General features: G+C 39.2%; 2 protein-coding genes across 2 annotated transcripts in view; both read right to left on the bottom strand.

The window, feature by feature from the left end:
• Nucleotides 1-1,819, bottom strand: part of RIN3 (Ras and Rab interactor 3) — a 70,399-nt gene extending 68,580 nt beyond the window's left edge. The window contains exon 1 of the mRNA XM_075503453.1: nucleotides 1,515-1,819. Within this exon, the coding sequence (XP_075359568.1) occupies nucleotides 1,515-1,558 (44 nt within the window). The 5' untranslated portion in view covers nucleotides 1,559-1,819. The remainder of the gene's footprint in view (nucleotides 1-1,514) is intronic.
• Nucleotides 1,820-11,761: 9,942 nt separating this feature from the next.
• SLC24A4 (solute carrier family 24 member 4) overlaps nucleotides 11,762-27,031 on the bottom strand; it is a 99,638-nt gene continuing 84,368 nt past the window's right edge. The window contains exons 13-17 of the mRNA XM_075501535.1: nucleotides 19,000-19,166; nucleotides 16,672-16,786; nucleotides 14,420-14,532; nucleotides 13,707-13,772; nucleotides 11,762-11,914 (exon numbers count right to left, since the gene is read on the bottom strand). Of these exons, the coding sequence (XP_075357650.1) occupies nucleotides 11,762-11,914; nucleotides 13,707-13,772; nucleotides 14,420-14,532; nucleotides 16,672-16,786; nucleotides 19,000-19,166 (614 nt within the window). The remainder of the gene's footprint in view (nucleotides 11,915-13,706; nucleotides 13,773-14,419; nucleotides 14,533-16,671; nucleotides 16,787-18,999; nucleotides 19,167-27,031) is intronic.

Below are 27,031 nucleotides of genomic sequence, written 5' to 3'. Positions count from 1 at the left end.
ATCAGTTAGTGAAATAAAAGGCCGTTCTGTTAAATTGTTCAGATGCTCATAAACTTATGAAGAACGCATGCATCATCCCTGTTCATGCTTCAATAGTCCTGCAACCACTTGATTTACAGTCCAAATCCAGGGTCTATGGCTTGTTTACTTTCTCCTGCAACTCTAAACTGAAAGGAAACCTTTGGAAGCATGTGGCTCCCTTCAGACAAGCTGAAAAAGAGATAAACAGTGTAAATCTTTCGGTTTCTTAGTACTTGACATCTTAACTATCACAAATGCAGGGAATATCTGCAAAGTGCAAATTCTTTGGATTACCATCTACTAAATTCCTCTTGCTGGTCTACAGGGATTGGATTCTTTCATTTTTTCCTTATGGCTGTGTGATCTTTGTCCCTCAGTGTTTAACATTAAGTGGAACTGAAGAATTGTACCTTGGAACACGAGTGTCATTGTTCCACTTAGTGTAAACAACTGAACAAGGCAAAACCAGTGGCAGCTGTAATACAGGGTTCTCCCTCCATCCCCCACACTCCATGTGCGTATTAGGGAACATTGCTATGGTGAAACTGTATCACACTAGCCTGTCAGCTGCAATTTTATCCCTTTTTTGACTTGCAGCACACTCAGGGACTGAAAATGCAAGTATCCCATATCTATCCACCTATATGGCTTCTTCTATTGCACCCATCACAGACACATCTGGGAGCTTTTATTCGTGGGAAACAGGGTGTCTAAGTGTGCCAGACAGATAAGAAACACTTAATATCTGGTATTACATGTTTTTCCAAAGGGGGTGACCGAAGGTTTCAGCAGCTATGTCATTTTCCCCTGATTGTTTTCAACAGGAAACAGAAACGCTCAGCTTCGGCATGGGCTTTATGATACAACTGAGCCTCGGGCGGATTCCAGCCTTATCCTGGAATCCCAGGAGCTGATTGTCCTCCCAGTCAAAACCCATTTTCTCTCCCACTGTTTTCTTGGGGCTCGACGCTGCAAGGTGCAGTGTCTGTTGGCCAGGAGCAAGGAAAGCCTGGAGTCTTTTCCTAACAGAAAGCACATCTGAAGTCTCCTGGGAGTCTGTGGACAGGGTTTGTGCGTACCTTAGCATGCTGGAGCTGGAGTGACCATCAGCTCATAGGGATGAGCCCTTATCCACTTCTCAGCATTTCAGTAGAAACAAAGCAAGCCTCCCAGAAAAGATTTGTCACGTTTCCAAAAGCACAGCATTCCCTTATTCTGTCCTTCGCCCTAAACTGCAGCTTGGAATTCATCCTTCTTCTTCCCTAAATAGCTAAGCTTCAAGCTAAATAAAAGTATTGCAGTTTGTTTTCAGCTGGAACATGTTAGCTAAAGGAAATACTGTAAATTACAGTACAATCATGCCACACCATTGTGATTGTGTAGCTGACAACTCGGCAGCCAGCTTGCAAATGCAGCCGAGAGCTCTTTGTTAAGTAGGAAGAGGAGAGCAACAGTTATTAAAAGTGAGCAGTCACTAAATATTCAGGACTTACCCTGAGTCATCCCTGGCTCCCTTGTCTCCTGCTGTTTTCATCATTACAGCAAACTTTAAGACACTTCTGTTTCACAGTGGCTTTAGAGTTCCTTGGTAAAGAAAGCAATTCCTTTCCATCGCTGAGCAGAACCTCCACATCCTTAGGTTTTGTACTGAAGATGATATTTCAAGGGGCGGCAGCTTCAGACTCAGTAGTATCGGAGGGCAGAGGACTAAACATGCACTGAAATGAAAGCAAACTACCAAGAAGGTCTGATTTTAGCCTCTCTTATTTCTACTTCCTGTATTTATATGAACGGGGGATTTCAGGAAGAGGCAGTCTTTGGTGGTCAAGGGTGTGTGTGTGCATGCGTGCGTTATAAAGCCATATTTAGTAGTGAAGGCAGGTTAACCTTATCAGAAAGAAGGGCCTGAGACTGTCAGCTTGTTTGTTTCTCTAACTTAAGTACGTTTGGGGGGAAATTGTTTTACAGACTACAGGTATACCAGGAGGCAACAGAGCGTGGTGAACTTTGTAAAGGATTTTATAAGGCAGCAAAGCAGTAAGTCTCCGTCTGCAAATTCCTGAAGCATGTGTATTTCTATTGCTTGAGTAACTGGAACCAGATGGAGCTTGGAAACCTTTATATTTACACAAGACCTGAGAAAATGAAATGTCTAACACTGGCAGAGGACAGCTTCACAAAAAAATTCCCAGTTAAGGCAAAAGCTAATGATAAGGTTGTAAGACTGCTAGTAAATGAACAGCTATCCATGCTGTGAAGCTCCAGTCAGTCTCAGAACACATTTGACCTGGAGTTACTTAAGTGGTCGAGTAGTGTTTGCTGTATTTCCAATACAGCAAACACTACTGAATACGGACCAGCTGTAGAGGCTGGGGACTGACAGATGTGCTGTTAGACAGGGCTGGTGGCACTCCTATTTGGCAGCCCTATCATTCCGGAAATATTTGACGTTAGGAGAATACATAATGGAAAAAATAAGGCAGAAGTATGAAGCAGAGGCAGAGAAAAGCAACTGCATGGAAAGGAGAGGGAGACAAAGGTCACTTTTTGCCCCTTTTATCTTCAGAAGGAATTTCCCAGCTTTCTAAGAGTAAGTAGACTGTGCCACACAGCCCACAGTGGAAATGCAAATGCCAGGCAGCTGCCAGTGTGTCGACACGAGGGAAACTAGACCTCAGTGTAGAACACAGAGCCAGTTCTGCTGGCACTAAGCTAGGGAGAGTCAGAGGGACCTTTACGATCATCAGGTCACACTTTCTGTGTAACACAAGACACACTTTTCTCAGAGGTTTTTTGATCAAGCCTGTAACTTCTGTTGACATTAGAAAAATTATCTTCTAGCTTTTAGAAGGATTTCTCTTAGAAAGTCAAAAAACCTGACTGAAAGGCTGCATGATGGGAAATTCACCACCCTTCTACATAAGGTGTCTTAGTGCTTAATTGTTGATATTATTTAAATTCACACCTGATTTTTTGCCTTGACTTGTCTAGTTTTAAATTTTCAGCTACTGTATCACATAATGCTCTTTTCTACTAAATTAGGGAGCTCCTTGCTCCAACTCATGTAGTCATTTTCAGATGATGATGAACTCATTCAATGAAGAATTTAGCCCTCTTAGACAAACTGAGATTCACTCATCCCTCACTGCAGGCTTGTCAGATCTCAGCTCTGAATCCTTCTGTTGGTTCTGGGCACAGAGGTCCAAGAAAAAAATATGCTCTAGATTTGTTCACCAGCTGGGCACCTTTGAAATGCACCTTGGCTATTGGCATAAGAACAATCTCCTAGATGCATCACACAAATTCAACTCTACCCCAGGTTTTTGTTTCCCTCCACTGCAATTCAACAGGGACCAGGCCCACTCAGAGTTTACCCTTGCTTTGCTGGAAAATAAGTTTTCTGACACAAAAAACTGTAAAGGTGTTCTGTTCTGCATGGACCTGCCCAGATGGGGGAAGTCTGTGTTTACACAAATATCCAGCCATCCTAGGCAAAGACCTAAGATTTTGCAAATGCAGAACATCAGTTTTCAGAGAGTGTTAGGCATTTCCAAAGATATTGTTAGGGAAGAAGAAACAAAAGGACTAGAACTATTAAAAAGACCCAGGAAAAAAATGGGAAAAATACAAAATACAAAAATCCAGTATTGTGGTGCTATTTCAGTTTCACGTGATTTTGAGATAAGCTAATTTTTGGTTTTTTTGTGAAATTTTTCACACTATTTGCAATTTAAAGAATGTTTCAGAAATGTGAAGTTTTGAAATTAGTTTTGTTAAAGATATTGACCAAACTTCATGAAAAAAAATCTCATGTTTTTCTGCAAAATATTTAGTATTTCTGCCACACAGTTAAGTATTTCTGTAAAATATTTAAAATATGAAGACAAATTTTAACATAAAAAAATTTTGTCTGAGCTTTGCTGGGTGGTTTTTTAAGCCAGATATTTGACAGGTTTTGGAATGTGGCACTGTGTTCTAGTATCAGGCTTTGTAAATAAACAATTATCAAAGCTAAATGACAAAATAATATCCAGTTACTGCAAAATGCTGCTTCTCTGTGACAGATCCAAGCCAAATGGGGGAATTCTTATCTTTGCTAGGACTGATTCACCCTTTCCATCCCCCAGCATGTTGCAGCCCTTTTTTTGTATTTTTATGCAGCTGAGTTGGAAAGGTTTAAAAATGGCTTATGGGGGAAGCCCTTAAGTACAATGAGCTCTTTGGCTATAATAAAGTGCTTTCAGCATATGCCCAGATTATATGACAGTTCTGCTTTCTATACAATAGCAAGCGTCTGCATCAATAATATGGCATATGATAAGAGCCCATAGGAATTGTCATGCCTATTGTGTCACTAATCCATAGATTATGTGCCTTTTATAGAGCCTGTTACATAACAGATCACAATGGGTCATCATGTCAAACTTATGGGGGATTAAAAGAGGTACTTCCCACATTCAGGATTTGATTTTTAAAAGAATTCTGTGTTTAAGAAGGAATCTCTTCCTTTCCCCAGCTTAGAAAAAGTTAGCCTAGCATACACCAAAGAATGAACCCTTACGCAAAAGTCAAGGAATGCAGGATATCCCTTTTCTCCACTTCACTAGGACTCTTCTGTAGATGCAAAAAACCCACAGTGGCTAATGAGAGGTTTATACAGCAACAGGGATTCCAAAAGCATGCATTGCGGTTAAGAAAAATAAGGTCAAGCTTTGTTTTAACTTGCATCTCCTGGTAGTAAACTGGCTAGGAGTATTCATGAGAAGCCTCTTGTCTAATGAAATTGTTAATACACCAGCACATGAGATGAAGTTAACTCTTAGCTCCTCTTTTTCCAAGATCCGCATTTAAAAGCTTTTTGTCAGCCCAGAACAGACTGTACCAGAGATGATGTATGTATACCGGAAGTCATCATAGACCCTGAGGTGGACTACAGGGATGTTGGAAATGGGCAACCAAGGGTCAGAGGGATTATTCCTTCTCTTCACAGTATCTCCAGAGCCTAGATAAATGGGAAAGAAAAGTAGTACTGTGCGGCTTTTGGACCTTGCTTCCATCCCCTCTAGTCAGCATCCAGTACTCAGTGTGAACCTGCTGGATACCACTATACCATGCGATGAAGCAGCCAAAATACTCTTGATCGGGGTGGTTCTAAGACTGCCATAATTGCTTCTGGATCAGTACAGCAAATCGGGTTCTCAGCAAATCACACATTTCTAGCCCTAAAAGAGCAAATCATGTGTTTCAGGATTGCTGCAAATCAAACTGATACACTTAACTCACCCCAAATAATGGCTTGATCCAGGTAATACTCCCTGGAATAGATGAAAATGTGGGCCTTCTGTCATTCAGTTCAGCGGGGTCCAGATTTCACCAAGAAAGTGCAGGCACATATCCTGGTTGGGTCCTGAAATTTTAGATTTTCAACAATAAATATGAGTATGTTTCACATGTTCTCATCATCTGAGGAAAAAACAGCAAACACTCTACTTGTTTATATAATTTATTGACAGTGTACATATTTTTACATAGTGCATTACAATACTGACTGCTATAATCTTTTACAAATGCTGAATTAACTATTTTTTAAAATTTTCACAACAAAAATAATCAAATATCATGCCAACATTTTGTAACAAATTATCACATTAAATCCATTTGGATTTCATGACATATTTATCTGTACAAAGGACCCCATATCACAGAGCATTCACAGTGCATAAGGTCACAGTCATTGAAAAAATAAATAACATGATAAATAGATTTCTGTTATTTACAGTTTACAAACCCATCCCTTTCTGTTTTCAAAGTAAGCAGTTCTAGAAAGTTTTAATAATATTTAAAGAGGTATTGCACCTTGTAAGGGTGCACTGCAAATGCCTGCAAGTATGAAACACAGGGAATTTTAAAAGGTTCAGAAGTTATTTCAGTGGTCATAAATGATTTCAAATACTTTCTTGCAATGGAGGAGATAGTGGAAGCCAAGTTCTACTCTCGGTTCCACTGATACAAATTTGTGCTAACTACCAGGACATTAACGAACACTGGCACCACTCCCAGGAATGTGAAGGCAAGAATTTGGTTGTAACTTTGCTGCAGAGTTTCAGCCATTTGAAACATAGATGCTGCTGGGGAAGCAGATTTACAAGTGTTCTTTGCATACACAAGTGGTATATGAATGAAGGCCATAATCTTGCTGTAAAAACCCTCTGAAAGGAAGCATCTCAGTTGGTATTAGTCTTTCTAGAGATTATACCTGTCTGGTTTTGATATATTCTGATACCTTTAGCTTTTGTCACAATTCCTTATTGGTATAAATCAACCTGTATATTTGTCTTTCAAGTTTACCAAGATCATCTCAGTGATAAGATGGGAATGATCGCTTGCATTCTTTGTGCAAGTAAAAAAGAAAAATAAGTTCAATTAAATTCAAACTGGTAGTTCTTGTAAGAAAATATCCAAACAGCATTAGTTTCCCATAATCATTCATTTCTTTCAGACAGTGCACTGTATGTCAGAAGTATGGTAGCAAGCAGAACAACGTGATGTACCAATTGCTACAATCCCTACACATCTCAGCCTGTGGAGAAGGAACTACGTGTATCTCACATTTCAAGACAGGGATGTATAGGATTTTACAGCTTTCTCTGGGGAGAAAATATGAGGACCCCACACAGGGGGAAATGTGAGAAAAGTGTATGCTCAAGTTATTCAAAAGGAGGTTTTTAAACATGTACACAGTCGGTCAGAAACTGGAATGCACGTCAGTTGAACAACATTCTCTTCAGCAGAACATTGATCACTTGCATACAGAGTTTTCAAAATAGTTCAAGGGAACAATAAAGGGTTTGGTACAGAATTGCTGGAACTAAATGCTGTCATTTACCTGTGCAACCATCATATAAATCTCAGCACCCAACAAAATGAAAAATCTGGAGTTTAGACTCAAAGAAATAGAAAGGAAATAGTGTAGTAAATGCATGAGCTGCAGAGATTTTCTTCTGAGTGCCTAAACACAAATAACTGAGACATCTGAGACTTGCAATGACAAAACATTATGCTCAAAGGTGATGTATTTCAATTAGGAAGATTCTTTGGTTTCACCTGGCTATCAGTGTTATTTTAGTGTCCGTTTCATATTACATTAGGTCTGATCTTTCCTTGGCATGAATAATTAGGCAGTATTTACACAGCTTAAAGCACTCTACCAAAAACATCTAACTGTAGGATGCAAATAAATGGCATTACAATTGCAAGAAATCCAAGAAAGGAAGACAACAAGACTCAAGAGGGATTTGTGCAACTAGAGCAAACACATAATAGAAACAAGTGTGTGTAATTAAAGCAGAGTCATGAAAGAAATCAAAGACAGAATAGAATCTTCTCTATAATTGCTAAGTATTAGACTAGTAAAGACCTTTTCCATTTGTTTACATGTTGACAGAATGTTTACAAATATAATCTAAACCCAGAAACTAATTATATGTTTGTTACAGCTGCAGCAAGCATATAAAAATAAAATAAAATTGGCACGCCAATGACTGAGCCAGGAGAAAGATGGTTGACTATGCCGTACCTGTTGGGAAGACTTAAGGTGTTCTTCTAGGCTGAACTTCAGCCCAGAGAGCAGCCCTTAGATCATCAAATAGTCATTAAGATAACCATAACTGTGGCTTTTTAGATTTAGACATGTAGATCCTGAGCCTGAAAGCTTTACTCAGGCAATACTTTATAATGCAGTACAATTGTTATGGTAAATAAAGGGAATCAAACACTGCTGAACTCAATGGAAACACTCCCACTTGCTAACTACAGACAGGATTGCGCCCTGTGGGTCTATGTGGGACTGTGCTACTCCAGTGAAACTGCAGTGGAAACGAGCTCCTAAAAGCTCTCCTTGGCCAGCTGTAATTCAGTTTTGATCCTGCTTGTACACCAGGGCAGATGCACAGTTTTGAAATCTGAGACAAGGAACCAGTTCTCTTATTTACAAGAGTGGAAATCCAAAGTGGTATAAGCAGAGCAAAGTCCACAGATTTTGGCCAAACCTTTTAATTTGAGAAAGAAATAAAATCTTTAGACTACAAACCCAATAAAATATGAAAAGATCTGAATATGATAGAAAACCCAGAAACCATGTTCCACTGTCATCTTAGGACATAATCCAGCAAGGCACTTGGATATATGCTTAGCTTTAAGCATGGAATCAATCCTACTGAAATTAAGCTTTGCTGGATATGGGATATCTTCTTCTGAGTTGTATTACTCTTCAGTGTTAGTATGCTGGCAATTTTCAGATCACAGTAACAGTTTTCCCTCTCACATCCACCAGCTTTCTTTTCACTCTTGAGCTGAACATTGACTTACACAACATTGTGACATACATTCCAAACTCAGCCAGCTAACTTTTGCAATGGTTAGTACCACAAAATGGCTACAAAATTTTACAGACACAATCTGAACAGCTGCAATATAGAACTGTACTAATTGCAGAGAGCCAAGCACAAATCACTCCTTTTCTTGACTGGAAAATGGCAAAATTTGTAGTGGTTTCCTGACCACATGAGCAAATTTTTTTTTTTTTTGTATACACATGAAAGGCACTAGTCTGCTATTACTTGGCAATAGCCTCCTGAATTACTGATACATTCTGATGTGGGTTTATCTGACATAAAACAATTTTTCAATCAGATCTTTCTCGGGCCATTCAGTTTATCTGCATGGTTTGGTCTATAACTGTCATCTTTATTTATTTTAGCATATGGATAACGACTACATAGGGACTCTTTAAACTACTTTATATGGTTATGTGTCATCAAGGCCCTGATACAGCATCTAATAATTCTTTGGCAAACAATATATCCCTGGTCATGTGATGGTGTCAGAGGAGAATCCTACTAATGTTATTTATAACGATAAGGATGGCATGATACCTGTCTCATAGCAGAAGATGCATATGAGACCACTTCACGAAATGCAGCATTAAAATTCAATATAAATTGTCCTGAAGTGGGTCTATGTTTTAGGGAGGGCTATAGATGACAGGACCGGCCATGCAATTTAAGGTCAGTATTACCTTCTGAAACTGTCTCTTGCTACAACAGAACACTGGTTTTCTGGAGCCGGTGATATTCAGTTTAGACAGAATAATTCTAAATTATGTCTGAAGGATTCACGGCATTAGCAAACACAATTTCATGCATATTTGGGCATATTTGCTACAGAACAAATTGGTGCCCCTAGTCTTCTAAAATTGCCTGGCTCAGAAATATGAAGGTACAGTACAATTTGCTAGGTCTGGCACTGTAAACATTGATGCCCTCATCACTGTCAACTCAGCTGATGACTAGGCATTCAAAACTAGATTTTGGAACTACTCTTCTGTAGTGTAAAGACATCTGAGCTGCCTGAGCTGTGCACAGAAGAGCAAATGTTTGCTTGGAGGCAGCTAGTTCTCCAAGCCCACCCAACAGCAGAACATAGGAAAAAAACATTTGCTCAGCCTCTCTCTCTGCTCCTTTCAGCCTCATATCTAAGCCATCACAAGATTTTCAGCAGCAAAATGTCCTCCTGAAAGATAGCAGGGAAAAGAGTAAGACTAGAGAGGCGTGCTCCTACAGTGGCACAGCAGTATGCTGCATCTTCACAGCCTTTCTGCAACAGAAGACTCATAAAGATGAACATGAAGTCCATCTCCTCAGCTTTACACTGCAGCAAAAATGTCTTGAATGCCTGGAAATGGGGTCACTGGCATACTTGAGATACATGTGTTTACTGTCATGCTTGCCTATTCCATAAAGCATTTTAATAATGCTGTATCTGTTGCCATCTTTAGGACTGGCTAGTTTAATTACATAACTACTTAATTAATGAAAAACCCTAAATGGATACTAATACTGACATTTGTAACAAAGTGTAAAGGAAATAAAAAATATGTTGCTCTTTTTTCCCTAGGATTACATTGAAAAGATCCAATTCCCCAAAAAATGCAACAGCAGAATACACTCCTTAATTTGTACCAAAATAATTTTTTAAATAGCCTTAACTGTAAACACATTGCCTGGTGTAAACAGTATTCTGCATGTGAACTGGCTAAACAGAATTATTTGTCATATATGTCAAAATAAGGAACTTTCTGATTTAGTGCTTATTTGCTAAGGTTTTATAGTATGTTCTCATTGACACAATAATGGGATTTTTTATATATAGTTTTAAGTGCAAAATATTAATATATTTAAAAATGCATCAACTGTTAGTTGGTAGATTTGTTTTGGTTTATAAACATTAAAAAATTAAAAAAATCTATATATAAAGTTAACTGTGCTTCTTTAGAAACTTTATGTGATCATTCACATACGGCTTTAAAATATTTTTAAAGTTAGTAGCAATTCAAAATACGCTGTCTCAGTGATTTGCAATCATACGACTGCTACAATGTGGAATGTTACCCACTATTTTTAATACTCTGGGCCAGATCTTGCTGTCAGTTACATCCAGAGTAACTCTTTATATCAGATTTATGCTGGTGGAAAGGATATCAAAACTTGGCTTCTACTGGGAGTTAAAAAGAAGTATATCATGCTTCAAAACTTGCATGCAATCAAATCAAGGACCATATTCTCTTGACAGACTTGCTTTTGTCTAGGTGTTTCTTATCTGCACTGCTCAGTGTCAGACACTCATCTTCATTTAGCTTCTGGGAATAAATAAAAAATGGAGAAGAATACACCAGCTTCTTGACTGATGAAATAAGCTTCTTCCCTCCACCAATCAAATCAAATCATCATCAGGGTGGGTTTTGTTGTCAGAAATTCTGGATTATATTCAGATAGTACTCTCAGCTGATAACAGTAACTGATAGTTACTGAGCACCCAGTTATAATTTATTTGTTTAGTTTCTTCTAAATTTACACAATGGGTTTACAAGGGCCAATGCAAAGTTTTTCTTGTGGTGTAATATTCCACAAATGTTAGTTTATATTTATGTATACAGCATTCCTCATTAATGGTAAAACATATTTTTCAAGTATGAATTTCTGCATGTAATTCTCTTCTTCAATATGCAGATACTCTGACTTTTAGTGTGCATCATCACAAGTGATACAACATATAACCATTTCCTCTTCTTTCTCTGCCACATTGTTCATGTTCATTGAAAATAGTGATAAATATTCAACACTGCCACCAAAAACTGTCAGTGCAGTTCCTCTTTAAGCAGAGCACTTGAAGGGGGAAATGATGTCCTCAACAGTGCATGCCGTGATATGTGCCTTGGACTTTCTGGTCCTGTAGTTGAGATATTTTGACTGAGCCAAGAAAAGTTTGGAACTTGCCTCTTATTCTTCCATGGAAAGTAAATGTCAAAACCAAAAGAACTATAAAGATTTTTCTCCCGTCCTCTTGCTAACCTTGGTGGTGGTGGTTGATTGTCTGCAAAAGGAGAATGAAAACCACAACAGAATGTCCCAGAAATGGGTCATTTTAGAGTTCTGATTAAGATCCACACAGCTTTATGACTGAGCAGCAATGTCCAAAGAGGAGGAAAATGCTTTGGTTGCCTCGAGCTAGCATGTTAAAAGAAAGGTATGCTTTCCTTCCACGCAGATAAAAGTGCTTGTCAGCTGATGAAGCAGGAATGACACTCAAATTACTGATGGAAAGAAGGTAGAAATGTGAAATGCCTCCTGTCATTTACAGCAGATATAATCAGAAGAATTTCAGTCTCTCTCCTCGTTGTGGTTTAAAGTTCTTCTCGGCACATAGGGAAGTTGACGAAGGTGAAGACATTAAACTCTATCAATATAGAGAAACACAGGAAAACAGCATAAAGAAACAACACGTAGATGCCTAATTTCCTGTCAAGTTTCCACTTATTTACATGGATTCCAAACACCTGCAAGCAAACAAAGTGTTAGTTAATTAAGCCCCAAAGGAGACTTTTGGAAACAACCACTATAAGCTAAAAATTAGTCTTTTGAATTAGAGATCCTGAACAAAGATAAAAATATATTCTCAGTATTTTATAGACCAAAAAGGCAACATATGTTTTTCTGATCAAGAAAAGGAATATAAAAGCCCAAACTAAGAACTCAAACTCTGGCCTGACTCTCAGTTGTCCTAAGATCCTTTTACAAAATATTAAATGAACCCACTTTAAGGCCCATTCACAGGTTCCTCATGTAACTGAGAAACAGGCCCCTAGGTGCTCAGTTTCGGTCTGTGGTGCATTTTCAGTACATGGGGCACATTGTAGTCAGGCAGCACTCATTCACTGATACAGTATGAACTAAAGGAATGCACTGAACTACATGAATGCCTCTCCCTCCAGCGTTCCCCTACAGATCCTTTATGTCCCAGTAGTACACCAGCACCTAATGTTCATTCTTTCAACAGTTTCAGAAGAGGTGCTTTCTCTGATGTTTTGCTCAGCTCCAGAACTAAGGGGAGTTACAAGTTACAGGTAGCGAAGCAATGAAGTCCTCATGAAGGCATCTATTTTCAATGGTATTGAGTGCCTCTGCATTATTATTTGTTTTGCTCAAAACTCTCCACTGAGTTTTGCTGGGAGAGTCTGTGTGAATCAGAGTATCCAGCAAAACAGATGAGACAATAACAGATGCTTCGAACTCAGGTGATATGGCTTCTGCTATGAAAAGACTCTTCACAGAAAGGCATGACAGCTAGCTTAGTAACACATCTGCATAATCCTCCCATTTTTTTCCAAAGTGCTGATTACTAATATGCATGCAGCAACATCAGATACAAATGTCTACAGAACATCTTTGTTGTTTCACAGGCACTGTGCAGTATGGCAGAACTGGGGATAAGAAAATAAAAGAACTGGCTCCCACAGCTTAAATATCAGATGCATTAGGAAGTTAGTGGCAGAGTGAACAGCCCTGGTCATTCTATCACTTAAGTCGTGCACAGGTGATGTGGAGTTTTGTAAGGCCTAGTCATGCAACAGTGTGAAATCTCCAGTCATGCTCCCCTCCTCTACAGAGCCTCTACAGAGCCTCCACCGGCAATCAGTGAAAGATGTTAGTATAAGTGGATATTTTTATACCTTTGGGATTTGATTCTTCCCACAGAGGGTTCCCTGAGAGTCAGCAGGATCGGACCTTAAGTACCATCAAAATTGACTTTTGAAACAGAATTATTGTTTCACCTTGAAAAGCTATGTGTTACAAGGGTAAGTGTCTTATGCTGAATGACATTTAGCATGCCTATTCAAAGTCCTGAGGTTCACAGTCTTCACAGACTAGTCTTCATTAAGGGTTTTGGCTACAGCACTTGATTAGTCCAGGCTGGTTTTGGAAATCAAAGACAAGGGCAAAGGGTGATGAAGCATACCTGAGTCTTGTCCCAACATAAAGTAGAGACAGGCCTGGGGTATGCAGCTGGACACAGGAGCACAGAAGTATTACTGGATCCCACAATTTCAACACTGCCACTGAAATCAATGGGACCTACATGTATCCAGCATCTCTTGCACCAAATGTCAGATTGCAGTCCTCACTGAGGAATATGGTAGCTCTTCAACTCATGGTATCACTAGAAGAATGACACTTTACAAGAATCAACGCTTCGGGGAAAGTAAGTATTTCCATTTTGTCCTTCTATAACATGTAAATACCTAATAAGTATTTTGCAATTTGAATACTTGGAGACACTCAAATACTTACAGTAAGTGCCACTGATCCTAGCAAAAGTGCAACTGAATAGACCAGTCCTTTGCTGTTTATCTTAACCTGTGGGAATTAGACAGAGAAGAGACCTTTAAAATGCTTAGCATATAATAACTGTGCTTTGGAGATCAGAAATCAATTTACTGATTTATGGTCCACCTTCTGTTTTGAATAGTGACTGACTTACACATTTTAAACTATGGAAATCCATGACAGATTTGTCATAATGAAGAATGTGAAGATTAAGGAATCAAAAAAAATGGATAAGTAATCCCACCTCCATAAAAAAAAAATAATCAGCATTTATAATGGATTTTATGTTAAAAGATCCTCAGGAGAGAGAGATACGCTGTTATTCTCATCTTACAGACAAAAATACTAAGGTACAGGGAGGCAGACAGGTGTGCTTGAAGCTGTGTAGTGAGAAAATGACAGAGCCATGAACAGAGATCCATGGTGCTATTTTTCTGCTATACAGTATAATGTACTCCAGTTGACAAACTGGGAATTAATTGCAGTTTGTGGAAGGAGAATTGCTTCCTTAACTCCTGGTTTCTCGGCAAAGAAATAACACCTTATTTAGCAACCAATAACATGCTCAGTGGGTTGTTTGTTTTTTTTTTTTAAATTTCATTTGCATGCTTTCTTTTTAGGATAGTTTTTTTAAATAGACAAAAAGAACAAATTAAAGATTTGCCAAGTATACATACAGTTGATCCACAATCAATCGCCATGGTCTGCAAACCCCATGGAATGCCAAGGCCCACCAGAATGTCAAAGACATTGCTCCCTATTGTGTTGGATATTGCCATGTCACCGAGGCCTGCAGAGAAAGATAAAAAAACCTCTTGGGTAAAAACAAAGTATAGGACCATTACCCTGTGTACTAGAGGAAACTAAAGGGGAATGATCTGCATTGATCCAAGCCCCCTTGGACTGGCCAGAGTATCTGAGGTAGGGAGACAATTTCCATAATCTTAGCATGACTTCTGAAAAAAGTGTGCACCAATTGCTCGCTCCAACTACATCTTCCTTGTGTCTTGGAGAGTCTTTACTGGGTGTGTGGTATCCATTCAGCATCCAAGTTCAGTGCCAATTAAAAAAACAAGTCTCGTTCTAGGTAGCCTGCAGCCACAGGGAACCTGGACATCATGTACTGGATTTAGTATGTGGACACGTGGCCTTTATCTCATGTGAATGATGAAAAGTGATCCTGAAAAGAACCCAACCAGATGGTAGTCAAAGATATTAAGCACTTTTGTGGGGCTTAATCAGCAATGATTTCACTTCAGGCACAATAAAATGCTACAGGAAAGGAAAAAAAGAGTGAACGGTGGTGAAGTCTGTAGGCATTACTCAAAATCTACTCTTAATGCTCATCACTGGCTGCCATCTCATTCTGCACCAGTGTCAATGGATGTGAGGAAGGCAGAAATCTTCTCTGCCCCTGCTAATTTCCCTTAGGCACTAGCCTAACTATTCAATCACTTCCACGAAGTAAATACTGGAAAGGAAGAGGAACTCTGACATAAATGGGATACGTCCCACAAATACTTTGAGAGTACACAGAGTGGAGACAGACGCTACCACACCATAAGTACACTATCTTCTTGCAGGAAGCTGCTGAGAAAAAGGTTATGCTTTGGATCCATATTATGGTAGTGCCCATCTCTACTTTTTGTCTGCAATCTGTCCGTAAACATCTCTCTTGAATCCAAGTAGTGTGAAGTCCCTGTATTGTCTTTGAGAGAATGGGGCTGCTTTTTGCCAAGCTAGTGCTTACCTTGACTTTCAGAGGAAACAATCCCTACAGTAGTTTTGCCTAATACTAAAGAACTAATCTAAAGAAGCAGTCTGTTAATTTAAAAATATAACATGTTTTCCTTCTATTCTTGCAAAAATCTGTTCATTTTAATACTACATATGGAAAACTAATTTAGTAGGAAGGTAGTTCCATAAGAATCCTGAATACTTTTTTGTACTGCTTTTTGTGAGATTTTCCTGCACACAACAAATAATACAACCTGGAAAATGAAATATTTTAAATATATAATTCTTTTCAATCAAGCGATAGTTAACAGCACTACTCCTACCTCAAACTATAAAAGTGGGGCTTTTGAGTACCTAATTTATCACTTCAGAACCCTTGTTGTTTGCCCAATGATGTGTGCTGGAGATCTCATTATCTGGAAAAAAAAGACTATGGGAATTGGAACAGTGGAAAAGAATACTATTAAGACCTTTTCTTATTCTACTGCAGTACAGGAGATCACACTGTCAGGTTTAATGTTTTTCAACAACGGGAAGGGATGTGGCTACAGGTATTTCTCAAGTAAAAAAGGAAATGTAAAGAACCTTAATCAAAACTTAAAGATACATGAGAACGCCTTTGACAATTTCAATAGGAAAGCTGATGAGGACATAGCTGACATTTATCTAAAACCCCTTCCAGTGCAGCTATTCATATGTCCCAATGGGAAAGAAGTCTGCATTTGATAAGAAGTATGCCTAGAGCAATGTCACTTCTGCCAGATCCTCTTAAACCACTTCACTTCCCTGGGTTCGAGAGGTCTTCTGGAAATCAGTAAAAGTTTTACATGGACAAGTGCTGGTCAGCATATATTCTTTGATGTAGTTTTTCATAGCTGATATTCGAGTTTTGTCTACTACTTTTATCTTTTTACCCTGACTGATACATACCATGCATGGGATATCTGAGTGTTGAATGACCTTCTAGAATGCTAGGGTGTGCCCAGACCCAATAAACAAAAGATAACAGGACAGAGATTATTTTTTTTGGTTCACAATAATTAGCAAAGTGTTTTGGCTTTTAACAAGGCCCTGAAACAGTAAAAATAAAAGAAAAAAAGAAAAAAATTGCATTGAGAATTTGTGTGTATGGAGGAAGCAAATCACAGAGCATGTATGTCATATTGCAGTTATGCTTCAGCAGACACAGTACCTTGTCTTGCTACTATTAAGCTGGCCATGCAGTCTGGGACACTTGTTCCTGCAGCTAGGAAAGTAATGCCCATGATCACGTCTGGTATCCCAAAGGTGTATCCAATCACAGTCACCTGAACAGTGAGGAAAATAGATTAACCTATCATATTTGGAAAGTCTCTTCATTCCAATACAGTTGTGGCATACTCTTAACTTTGATTTCTGGTGTGGACCCTAACAGGATTAGACTCAGGATACTTATCCATGTCTGCAAATTAAATAATTGTGGAATAACCAGCCTAAAACCAACCCTGTGAAAGGAAAAGTACTTTGGGTTATATTATTTAACATTTTACGAGCAAACAAAAACCTCAGTTTTCTGTACTTCTAACAGGACATACTGATCTTTTAAGGAGGAGCACAGACATAATCCAACCTGTGGGTTTTTTTTTTTTTAATTCCCAAGAATGGCAAGATTCTCGCTGGTTCTATTCTCAGAAGGACTGCAACCAATTTATATTGTGATATAGGGGCAGAGATATAAAGAACTTATTTTATCCCAACACATGAAGAAGGAACCAGTTTCTTGCATGACTTCTGATATAATCCCAAAGCGAGCAAGTCTGGTTATATTGTCCCCTGAGAGTCCAGATGCAGCTTTAAAAGAGCTTCGGGAATGGCTGAAGCTTGTAGCAGAGCTCTTGGAAAGGACAGGGAACTGTATTTAGCTGGAACATCTGAAGAAGGCTGAAAAAGCATCAAGAAAAAAGGCTGAACAGGCAGCTGAAAAGGAAATAGCTTTGTGAGAGTGAGAAGACTGAATCAGGGACAGGCAGCTGCTTCCCTGCTGAGACTACTAAGGGTGGAAGTCTTTAAGCTCTGTGTTGTTTTCTTGAAATAGTTTGCCAGTCTCTTACATGATGAAAACTGGACCCTTCGCCAAAGAAAAGGTGTATTTTAGGAACCCGCTCACAAACCTTATTCTCAGGGGCAAGCTGTGACTCAGAAATAGGAGCGGGCATGATTCTCCTGCTGCAAGTGGTAACAGGGTATTAAGGTCTGGCTGCCTCTTAAAATAAGCTGTGTTGCAGCCTTCATGAGCACATCTCTCATTTGTGAAGGGGCTACCTACAAATGGAACCAAGGTACAGAGCGTGGCCTTGCAAAGGACGTATGGTATGAAATGAATGTGTGGCTTTGGCACCATTATGCCAGGCAGAATGAGTGGCTGGCATATGAATTTCTTTCTCCAACACAGTCTACGTTAAGAGAAAAGAGGATTACTTTACAACGCAAAACTTATACAGAAAGTTGCAAAACGTATACAGAAAAAGCAATCTTCCGTGAGAGGAAACATAAATATAAAGCAGTTTGAAAATGCCTGAAACATTTGAGGCAGGTAGAGATGTTGTCCACCCAAAAAAGATTTTGCAGGTAAGAAGCTCATGAACAAAAATTCTTCCATATGCATGACTAGAGGAGTATATATATATATTCCAGTATGAAACGAGCTGAAAGTTTCTTCACTATATTTTCCTATAAAAGGAAAAATGGGCATATAAATTCTTCAGCAGCACATCCTACCAATCTTCCACTTACAGGTATATACAACTTTTTTGTTTTCCATTTTTTAGTGTAGAAAAAGGTAACTTTCTATACTTCACAAGTATGGCTAATTTTTCCACTACAGAAACTATTTGAGGAGTTTTCCTGTTCATGCCTCTTCTCTGACTGAAAACGTAAACTTGAGAAACTGAAAGAGGGTAAGAAAGAAAAAATAGGAACTTATTCAAATCTGCAACTAAACGTGCTCCTGAATTGACAACAATTTACAGATCTACACCTGATACACTGCTTCTTGCAAATCTAGGGCAAATGGAAACATACCAGCAATCATAATACTCTTCACTGAGAAGGATTTTCTTGCATTATTCCAGTCCACTCAAGGTGTTTTACACCACTTTTGAGTCTTCAGATTTTGCCATCCATCTGCCTTTTATGCATGTTTCAGTATCAGATCCTGTAGCCAAATTTCTGAAGGTGTCTCAGCTGCTGAGAGTTAAACATTTTCATTTAAACTGCCTTTTACTAGTAGGATGTGGATGTCCACGTTCTCTTGAAAATCAAGCTGGAACCTTCCTGTACTGTATTGGGTCCTATACAGTAAAAGCCCAATTATTTGTGCAGAAAAGAGCAGCAGAAAGCTAGAATTATAATAATTAGAGTATGAGCTAAAGAGACTGCACTACAATTACATGCCTTTCTTTAACAAATACACAAAAGATCTATTATCTGTTTTGAGATGCACATTTCACTCAGTATGGGAAGTCCTGCTACATGCACTTACCATCCACACCATGAAGTAGGAGAACAAGGCAATCCAGAGAGTGGATAAGATGAATGTTACCATAAAACACCTCTCCCAGCGTGGTTTGCTGCAGTTTGGAATGGTGCAAAAGAGCACGAATATCAATGGCCATGTCAAAATCCATTTAATTTTGTTCATTTTTCCATCTGCAGGACAAGAAAGGAAAGAATCAGTTTAGCTTTCCCATCACTATCCCAGGCCCAGTTACACCTCTTTGAACGCAGCAGATGATCCCAGAAGATCCCAGAAGGATGTTTACAACTGTGCATGTCAGCTCATTTTCCAGTGTACCTTTCATCTATACTTGCTCTCGTCACTCTCAGCCAAGTTCTGCATGCGCATCCAGAATCACATAGTTAAGCTTGTCAAGGTCTATGTAAATCCATGAAAGAATTACATTGATTTAAAAGCATGGCTGCTTTTAAAACCAAAATTACCGGTCACATTTGTTGCTCTTTCAAATACCTGTATTACTATTAATCCAAAATTAAAAAAAAACCCCAAACCAAACAACCAAAAAACCCCACCCCCCTCACCTTTTAAAAAGGAAGATTGAAATCCTTGTAGTGAAAATAACCTGTACCTTCTGTGCAGCAACAGAAAATACTTTGACAGAAAACAGAAGCACAGACCCAACCTATGAACATGACAAACTTGTTTCACATGCCTCACTGTGGTCACTTGGGCAGAACTTTAAACTGGTACTTAGGAGATCTAGACTTGTTAGCTCTCTCCAACTGCATATAGCACCACCTTGAGATGGTCTCTTATCCTCTATAAAAGGAAACAAGATATTGACTTCCCTCATACAACTCTCCAAAATCAATTGGTGAGAAATACCAGAGAACTGTTATTACTGAAGACAAGTACACACCTTCTCATTTTTAAAAAATGTAAAGTATTGTAAATGTGCACATAAATCTCAATACATAAAAGAGAATTATTTGATAATTGGGCCATAAATAAATGGGGCACTTATATTTATAGGTTTCATGAGGTATCCTGCAAGTAGGATTACAAATTTGTTTATCAGGCGAAACCAGAGTATCACAGCCAACAGCATGGTGGTTTTTGTTTGGGTTTTCTTTACATTGTTTTAGAATTATGCTAGTAAGCATTTCCGTCATTAATGGATAATGACATGCATGAGATCTAATAAAATATGCCACTTAGAAAAAAATGGTTGATTGCATTGAAGAAAATTATCAGATATATCTTCCAGTGAAGTTATTTAGCTAAATTGTAAAGGGCAGGTAATAATCAGTGACAGCTCCTATCAATTTCACCAGGAATTTTCTTTCAGCAAAGACATTGGGATTTAGGATTTGTGTAATGGGAGTTTTTGTCAGTGAATTTAATTAGATTGAAATCTGTCCTCTGGACAAATGTGCACCAGATGCGATGAAATTAAATATTAAACATTTAAAAGTTAATAATACTTTTGTAATTTATGAGGCTACTTACTAGTCTAATTTAACTTGGTGAGTCCAAACTCAAGTCTTTATTTATTTACTTCTGTATGTATTCTAGTACTAAATTGTCTTGCATAAGTTATGAATCAGCTGCTTAACTTGAGATTTCCTTGTGAATTCTGAGATGCCATCAACCCACCAGGAAATATTAGTCTAAGCTTGGCTCTTTATTCCCATTTAGCTTGTGGCTGTGGAACTTCTAACACATAAAACTACTGAAGTCTCCTGGGGTCAATTCTCATTCTAGAATTTTACATGTCACTGGGGATCTATTACAGATTTTACAGGGAAGTCCTTTTCCCCTCTGGTTACATATACTGCTATACAGATTTTTAAAACAGTTCTCTTTTATCTGTTCTGTCCAGAAAATGACACTTCTTCGCTCACATCTCACTGTAATTCTGTTAACAAGGCTGTAAATATCCTATGGTAATTTATACCTCCTCCTGTTTGATTTGTTACAGTTTGGATCATTAAAAGACTCCTGCTAGTTAATTTGTACTCTTTGTCTACCCAAGTTGCTAAGCTTGGTTCATAGTCAAACAAGTCAGCATGGCCTAGGCCAGTAATTTCCTCAGTGTGTAATTCCAAATGCAGGGTGAGTGGGTGACTGTTTGACAGGAAAAAATTATGGATCCAATTCTGATCTGATGTGGGTGTAATCTGACTGACTTCACTGCTGCTACACACAGGAGATTCAGTCCCATTTCTCTTTTCAATAACACGAATAAAAGAAACAAAATTGCCTGAAGAACAAATAGAGAATAAATAGATGCACTCAACCTCTGCTGGGGAATATGTACCTTGTCAAGGATCCTGTCTAGTGCCCTGAATTACTTAAACAAATGCTTAACTGTGAGAATTCACAGTGCCTTACCACTGGCACTGCTATGCTTGCTCAGTTCCAAGAAAACTGAAATATTAGTGGAGGAGGGCTTGCCTTTCCCTTATCTTTGCTCAGTTTGAACGAATGTGTGCCAGATTAAAATTCCTGGCTCTATTAGTGGTGATACTTTATCCATACAACGTCATGAAACAGAACTGTTTTTTACAGCTAGATGGTTTGTGGAAGTGACATTTGCATTCATTACATGGCAACGAGGCTTGAGACTTCAGGGAACAAGAAATGAACGCAATTCTGGTTTTTGTTGAGTTAACAGAGAAGCTGACTGGCCATGTGCAGTTAGCCTGGAATAGTTTTGAACCACCATGGCCAAAGCAGCCTACCTGACACACTTTACATTGGTTTCTCTTTTGTGTCAGGGTTTGCCAGCTTTTATAAACTTCTATATAAAGCCTTTTAAGTATATCTGGCCTTGGTTCTGCCTCAGGCTGTTTTCTTCAGCTCCTACTATCTTCAGCTCCAACTGCTCCCCTCACCTCTCCCGAGTCAATGGACAACATGTTGGGGACCACAGAAGATCTCCCACTGTAAGGGAAGATCATGTTCATGACCACCTGAGGAACCTGAACATATATAAGTCTATGGGACCTGACAAGATGCATCCCAGAGTCCTGACGGAATTGGCTGATGTAGCTGCCAAGCTACTCTCCAAGGTGCTTGAAAAGTCATGGCAGTCAGGTGAAGTCCCTGGTGACTGGAAAAAACGAAACATTGCACTCATTTTTAAAAAGGGTAGAAAGGATGACCCTGGGAACTACCAACCTGTCAGCCTCACCTCTGTGCCTAGGAAGATCATGGAAAAGATCCTCCTAGAAGCTACGCTAAAGCACATGGAAGACAGGGAAGTGATTCGAGACAGCCGACATGGTTTCACCAAGGGCAAGTCCTGCCTGACCAACCTAGTGGCCTTCTATGATGGAGTGACTACATCAGTGGACAAAGGGAGAGCTACAGATGTCATCTATCTGGACTTCTGTAAGGCCTTTGACATGGTCCCCCACAACATCCTTCTCTCTAAATTGGAGAGATACGCATTTGATGGCTGTTCGGTGGATGAGGAATTGGTTGGATGGTTGCATCCAGAGGGTAGTGGTCAATGACTCAATGTCCAGATGGAGGTCAGTGACGAGTGGTGTTCCTCAGGGGTCCGTACTGGGACCAGTGCTGTTCAATATTTTCATCAATGACATTGACAGCGAGATCGAGTGCACCCTCAGCAAGTCTGCAGGCAACACCAAGCTGAGTGGTGCAGTTGACATGCCAGAAGGATGGGATGTCATCCAGAGGGACCTGGACAAGCTGGAGAAGTGGGCCCATGTGAACCTCGTGACGTTCAACAAGGCCAAGTGCAGGGTCCTACACCTGGGTTGGGGCAATCCTCGGTTTCAATACAGGCTGGGGGATGATGTGATAGAGGGCAGCCCTGTGGAAAAGGACTTGGGGGTACTGATGGACGAAAAGCTGGGCATGAGCCAACAATGTGCCCTCACAGCCCAGAAGGCCAACGGTATCCTGGGCTGCACCAAAAGAAGCGTGGCCAGCACATTGAGGGAGGTGATTCTGCCCCACTACTCTGCTCTGGTGAGACCCCACCTGGAGTTCTGCGTCCAGCTCTGGAGCCATCAGCACAAGAAGGACATGGAGCTGTTGGAGCGGGTCCAGAAGAGGGCCACAAAAATGATCCGAGGGCTGGAGCACCTCTCCTACAAGGACAGGCTGAGAGAGTTGGGGTTGTTCAGCCTGGAGAAGGCTGCAGGGAGACCTTATAGCAGCCTTCCAGTACTTAAAGGGGGCCTATAGGAAAGACTGGGACAGACTTTTTAGCAAGGCCTGTTGTGACAGGACAAGGAGCAATGGTTTTAAACTAAAAGAGGGTAGATTTAGACTGGATTTAAGAAAGAAATTTTTTACAATGAGGGTGGTGAAGCACTGGAACAGGTTGCCCAGAGAGGTAGGGGAGGCCCCATCCCTGAAAACATTCAAGGTCAGGTTGGACGGGGCTCTGAGCAACCTGATGTAGTTAAAGGTGTCCCTGCTCACTGCAGGGGGGCTGGACTAGATGACCTGTAAAGGTGCCTTCCAATCCAAAATATTCTATGATACTATGCTGGGTCATAGAACTTGTGTGGCACTCAGTGCTAAAGGAGTCTACTGTTATGCTGTAACTTGGTAGTTAAGAATTTAGTAAGTTTAGCAGCAGCCTCCATAAAGTGAGACTTCATTTCCTCAGGAAACGGATTACTTCATTCATTTCACCTGGCTTAGATGAATGCACAAACACTATACAGCTTGAAAATTTTTATTTTTTTTAATTTCTTTCAAAATTACTTCTTGTGCTGCTCTGTGTTGTTTTGTTTTTGACCACCCACTCTAAAATAATCATTAAAATGATTTAGTGATAAATTTGTTAAATTGGGGTATGCTTTTAGTTCATGACAAATTGTTTTATGATTGTTGCTTAGCTCACTAGTACATCTGCAAGGAAGAAAATTATCATTCTCATTAAGGCTATTATTCAATACATAGCTGTTCTGCAAAAACAGACAAACAGTCTCATTACAAAGCCTTCGCTCAGTTGTTTTAATAGCAGTACCGGCCACTCCTGTGAGCCTTGGGTCTGAAGGCTCCTGTGGCAACCCACATAGCTGAGGAAAGGTGTATTTTGTTTGTTGCACCTCCTACGACAATAATGAAAGAATATTGCTTTATTAAAGAAAGCAACACTGGTCCATATGCTGTTCACTTCACCCTGCTGTAAAAAAAAAAAAAAAAGATTTTTTTTGCATGAAGTTGTTTTTCCTACTTTAGACATCCATTTTTCTGTTTCTCCAGATATCTGGAAGCCAGTAATGCCAAGTATTTCAGAGAGGTATCATTACAGAAGAGCCTGATTACAATGTTTCTGAAAACGAAGCAGCAGCCCTACAACAAAGAGCCCTTTGCTAATTTTCAATACATTTCTGGGCTTGTCATCTTTCCAGATGTTATGCTCACAATAATTACTTTCACATACAGGTAGTGTCCTGGTGAATGAAGTCAACAACACACAGCACTGAGAGGAAAGGAATATTTCCTTAAGGTACTAAAGGAAGTGCCCTTTTACAGGAAAAATACTGTCCTATTTGCAACATTCACACAGAGTTGAGAGGAGCTCAGTACAGAAGCGTGAAACTACATTTCTGTTTTCATTCAGATCAAGAGTGTACCCTTGAAGTAAATCTCCTGATTGTCCCCATTTACTGTATTTTGGTTTGCAATCTACTGTATTTTAGTTTGCAACACAGAGCAGCCTTGCATCACATCAACGAGATTCCCTTAGTATAAAGCTGAAGCAGAGGCACAAACTTAAAAGTGCTCCAAATAATAATGGGCATTTAGTCCATGGGACCAAGCTAGAGCTAGCCTGAAACAGAAGTTCCAAACGCATATAGTGCAGACAGCCTACATGTCCTAGTCAATAAACTGCACAGAAAACATTTTTTATGAGTTTAGACAAACTGGAGTCTGCAGCTACACTGTCAGGAGTCAGATCTAAGTTACTGTAGTTAGTTAAATTCGATAGCTTTTCCACTTAGTCTTCCCTTTAAAAATGTGGCAGTCAAGCACAGACCACCACTCCACACATTAGCTACTTCAGAACATGCCTAAACCTTCACATGTGAAAAAAGCATTTCCTTACATAAGGCAATTAGTAGCTGACTGATATAAAAAATGTATAACATCCCTGAAAAGCATGAATCTAACTGGCACACAGGATTTTCATAACTATTGTTATGAATTCACACAAATCTCTAATTTGAGGTAACTTGGAAAATGGGAAAGGTTTTCTCTAGTTTAAGTCTACCTGCAAAATGAGAAAGGCTTCCTGGAGTTTACTGTTGATTTCTATTTTTCTGGGATTTTGCTTTTGACAATGGTAAACTTAGACAAAAAATAAGGCACGTCCAGGCTGGCCTAAGAATATTATTACTGCCGATTTTTTTGGTGCTCCACTTTATCATTTTTAAATGCCTTTCTTATCTTTTTAAATCTCTCTACCATTTTTCATTTGGAAAAACAAACAAACAAAAAACCCCAAAACCAAAACCCAACTGTTTTCCCCCAATGAAAAATGATTTTTAAATCACCTGTCCCCTTGATCCTAATTAGGCTCTATATTTACAAAGATATATTTACACCCACATATCATTAGCAATATTAATTCAAATCTTGACCTGGAAATGTGTAACAGTAACATACACACCTCCACACTGGGAGCTTTGTAATAATCCAGACAGCAAGTAAATTTCTGCTAGAAAGTGCTGTTGCTCATCAGAGTTGAGACTGATTGGAAAACTTTAATATATGGAAATTAGCTAATCTGAAAGCTTACTCTGAAAGAGCATGTGCGGTATCCAAAACACAACAGAGGAATATAAACTTTTGTCCCAAGTATGGGACTCAACAGAGAAACAACTGAAATAGATATAACAAACTAGATCCATTGTGAATTTCCCATCAGAATTATTTTCCACTGAAAAATGCCTTTGTTGCAAAATAAAAAAATTCTGAGAAAATGGTTTTCAATTTGCTGTTAGGAAAATTAACACAGCAGCTGCCTCTCCACCTTCTTGGAAAATCCTTACTGATTTCAGCTCTGCAACTTTCCCTAGGAACTGTGGAGGCAAGAGACTCTCTGTTACCACACTAGAGACAGGCTACATAGTGTGTAAAAGGGTATCCAAGAAGGCCCAACCTTTGTCAGTCTTCCAAGTGGGCAGTTGACATATTAAAACATTCTTATTGCAATTCTCCTGCAACAGAGCTTTGGAAACAATTCTTTTTTTCCTGTGGAAAATACCAAGGTTTTATTTCTCATCCTCATCCAAAACAGACTATTTTCCAAACTACTAACACTTTTCTCGGAAGTTCCATTTTCCAGAATACAAGTTCCAAATTCCAGACCATGAGATCTGTCCAAAATAACTCAGATTTCTATTTTCAGCCTGTGCCTTTACCACACTTTGCATATTTGGATTTATGCCAATAATTTTCTCTTAAAGACACATTCTTGGTACAGTAGGAACTGGTCTGGAAAAAGAACTTGCTCCAGTATGCAGAAACAAGCTTTACTCTCAGAGTTACTACAGGTTTACACAGGACAATATTCAACAAAAATAAAATGTAATTGAGCAGAGGTACTCCCCATATGTTGTTTGAATTGGTTGGATTTTGACATGGTTTATTTTCTATGTTTTAACCTTGCTGTCTACTTTATCAATGTTTTTTTAAGGGAGAACTGGGATTTATAGACTTCCTCAAGTGCCTCTTTGCACTTTCAGAATCAAGTGATGAGTTACTAAATTAAATCCTTGCCCACTTCTCTTCCAATTTATCCTGTGTATCCTCCTCCAGGGTAGAGCACACTCATTGCTCTTCTGGAGCACATTTTCCAGTTTAGTTTTCTACAAAACAAGTCTGGTTCATGAGCTCCAAGAACACGATGGAAATCAAAGTGCAGTACGTGAGGACAACAGTGAGATGTGCCTCAGAAGCACACTTGTGTTCTGAAATAAAATTTTAAGGTAGATGTGCCATTACATAGGCAGTGGCAAGAGGAAGGTCTTCCAAAAAAGCATTTCAGAATACTACAGTT

This window comes from Mycteria americana, chromosome 5 (assembly GCF_035582795.1).
Source record: "Mycteria americana isolate JAX WOST 10 ecotype Jacksonville Zoo and Gardens chromosome 5, USCA_MyAme_1.0, whole genome shotgun sequence".
Lineage (NCBI taxonomy): Eukaryota > Metazoa > Chordata > Aves > Ciconiiformes > Ciconiidae > Mycteria > Mycteria americana.
The sequence above is the reverse complement of the archived record's forward strand: the minus strand, read 5'-3'. Positions and strand labels throughout refer to the sequence as shown.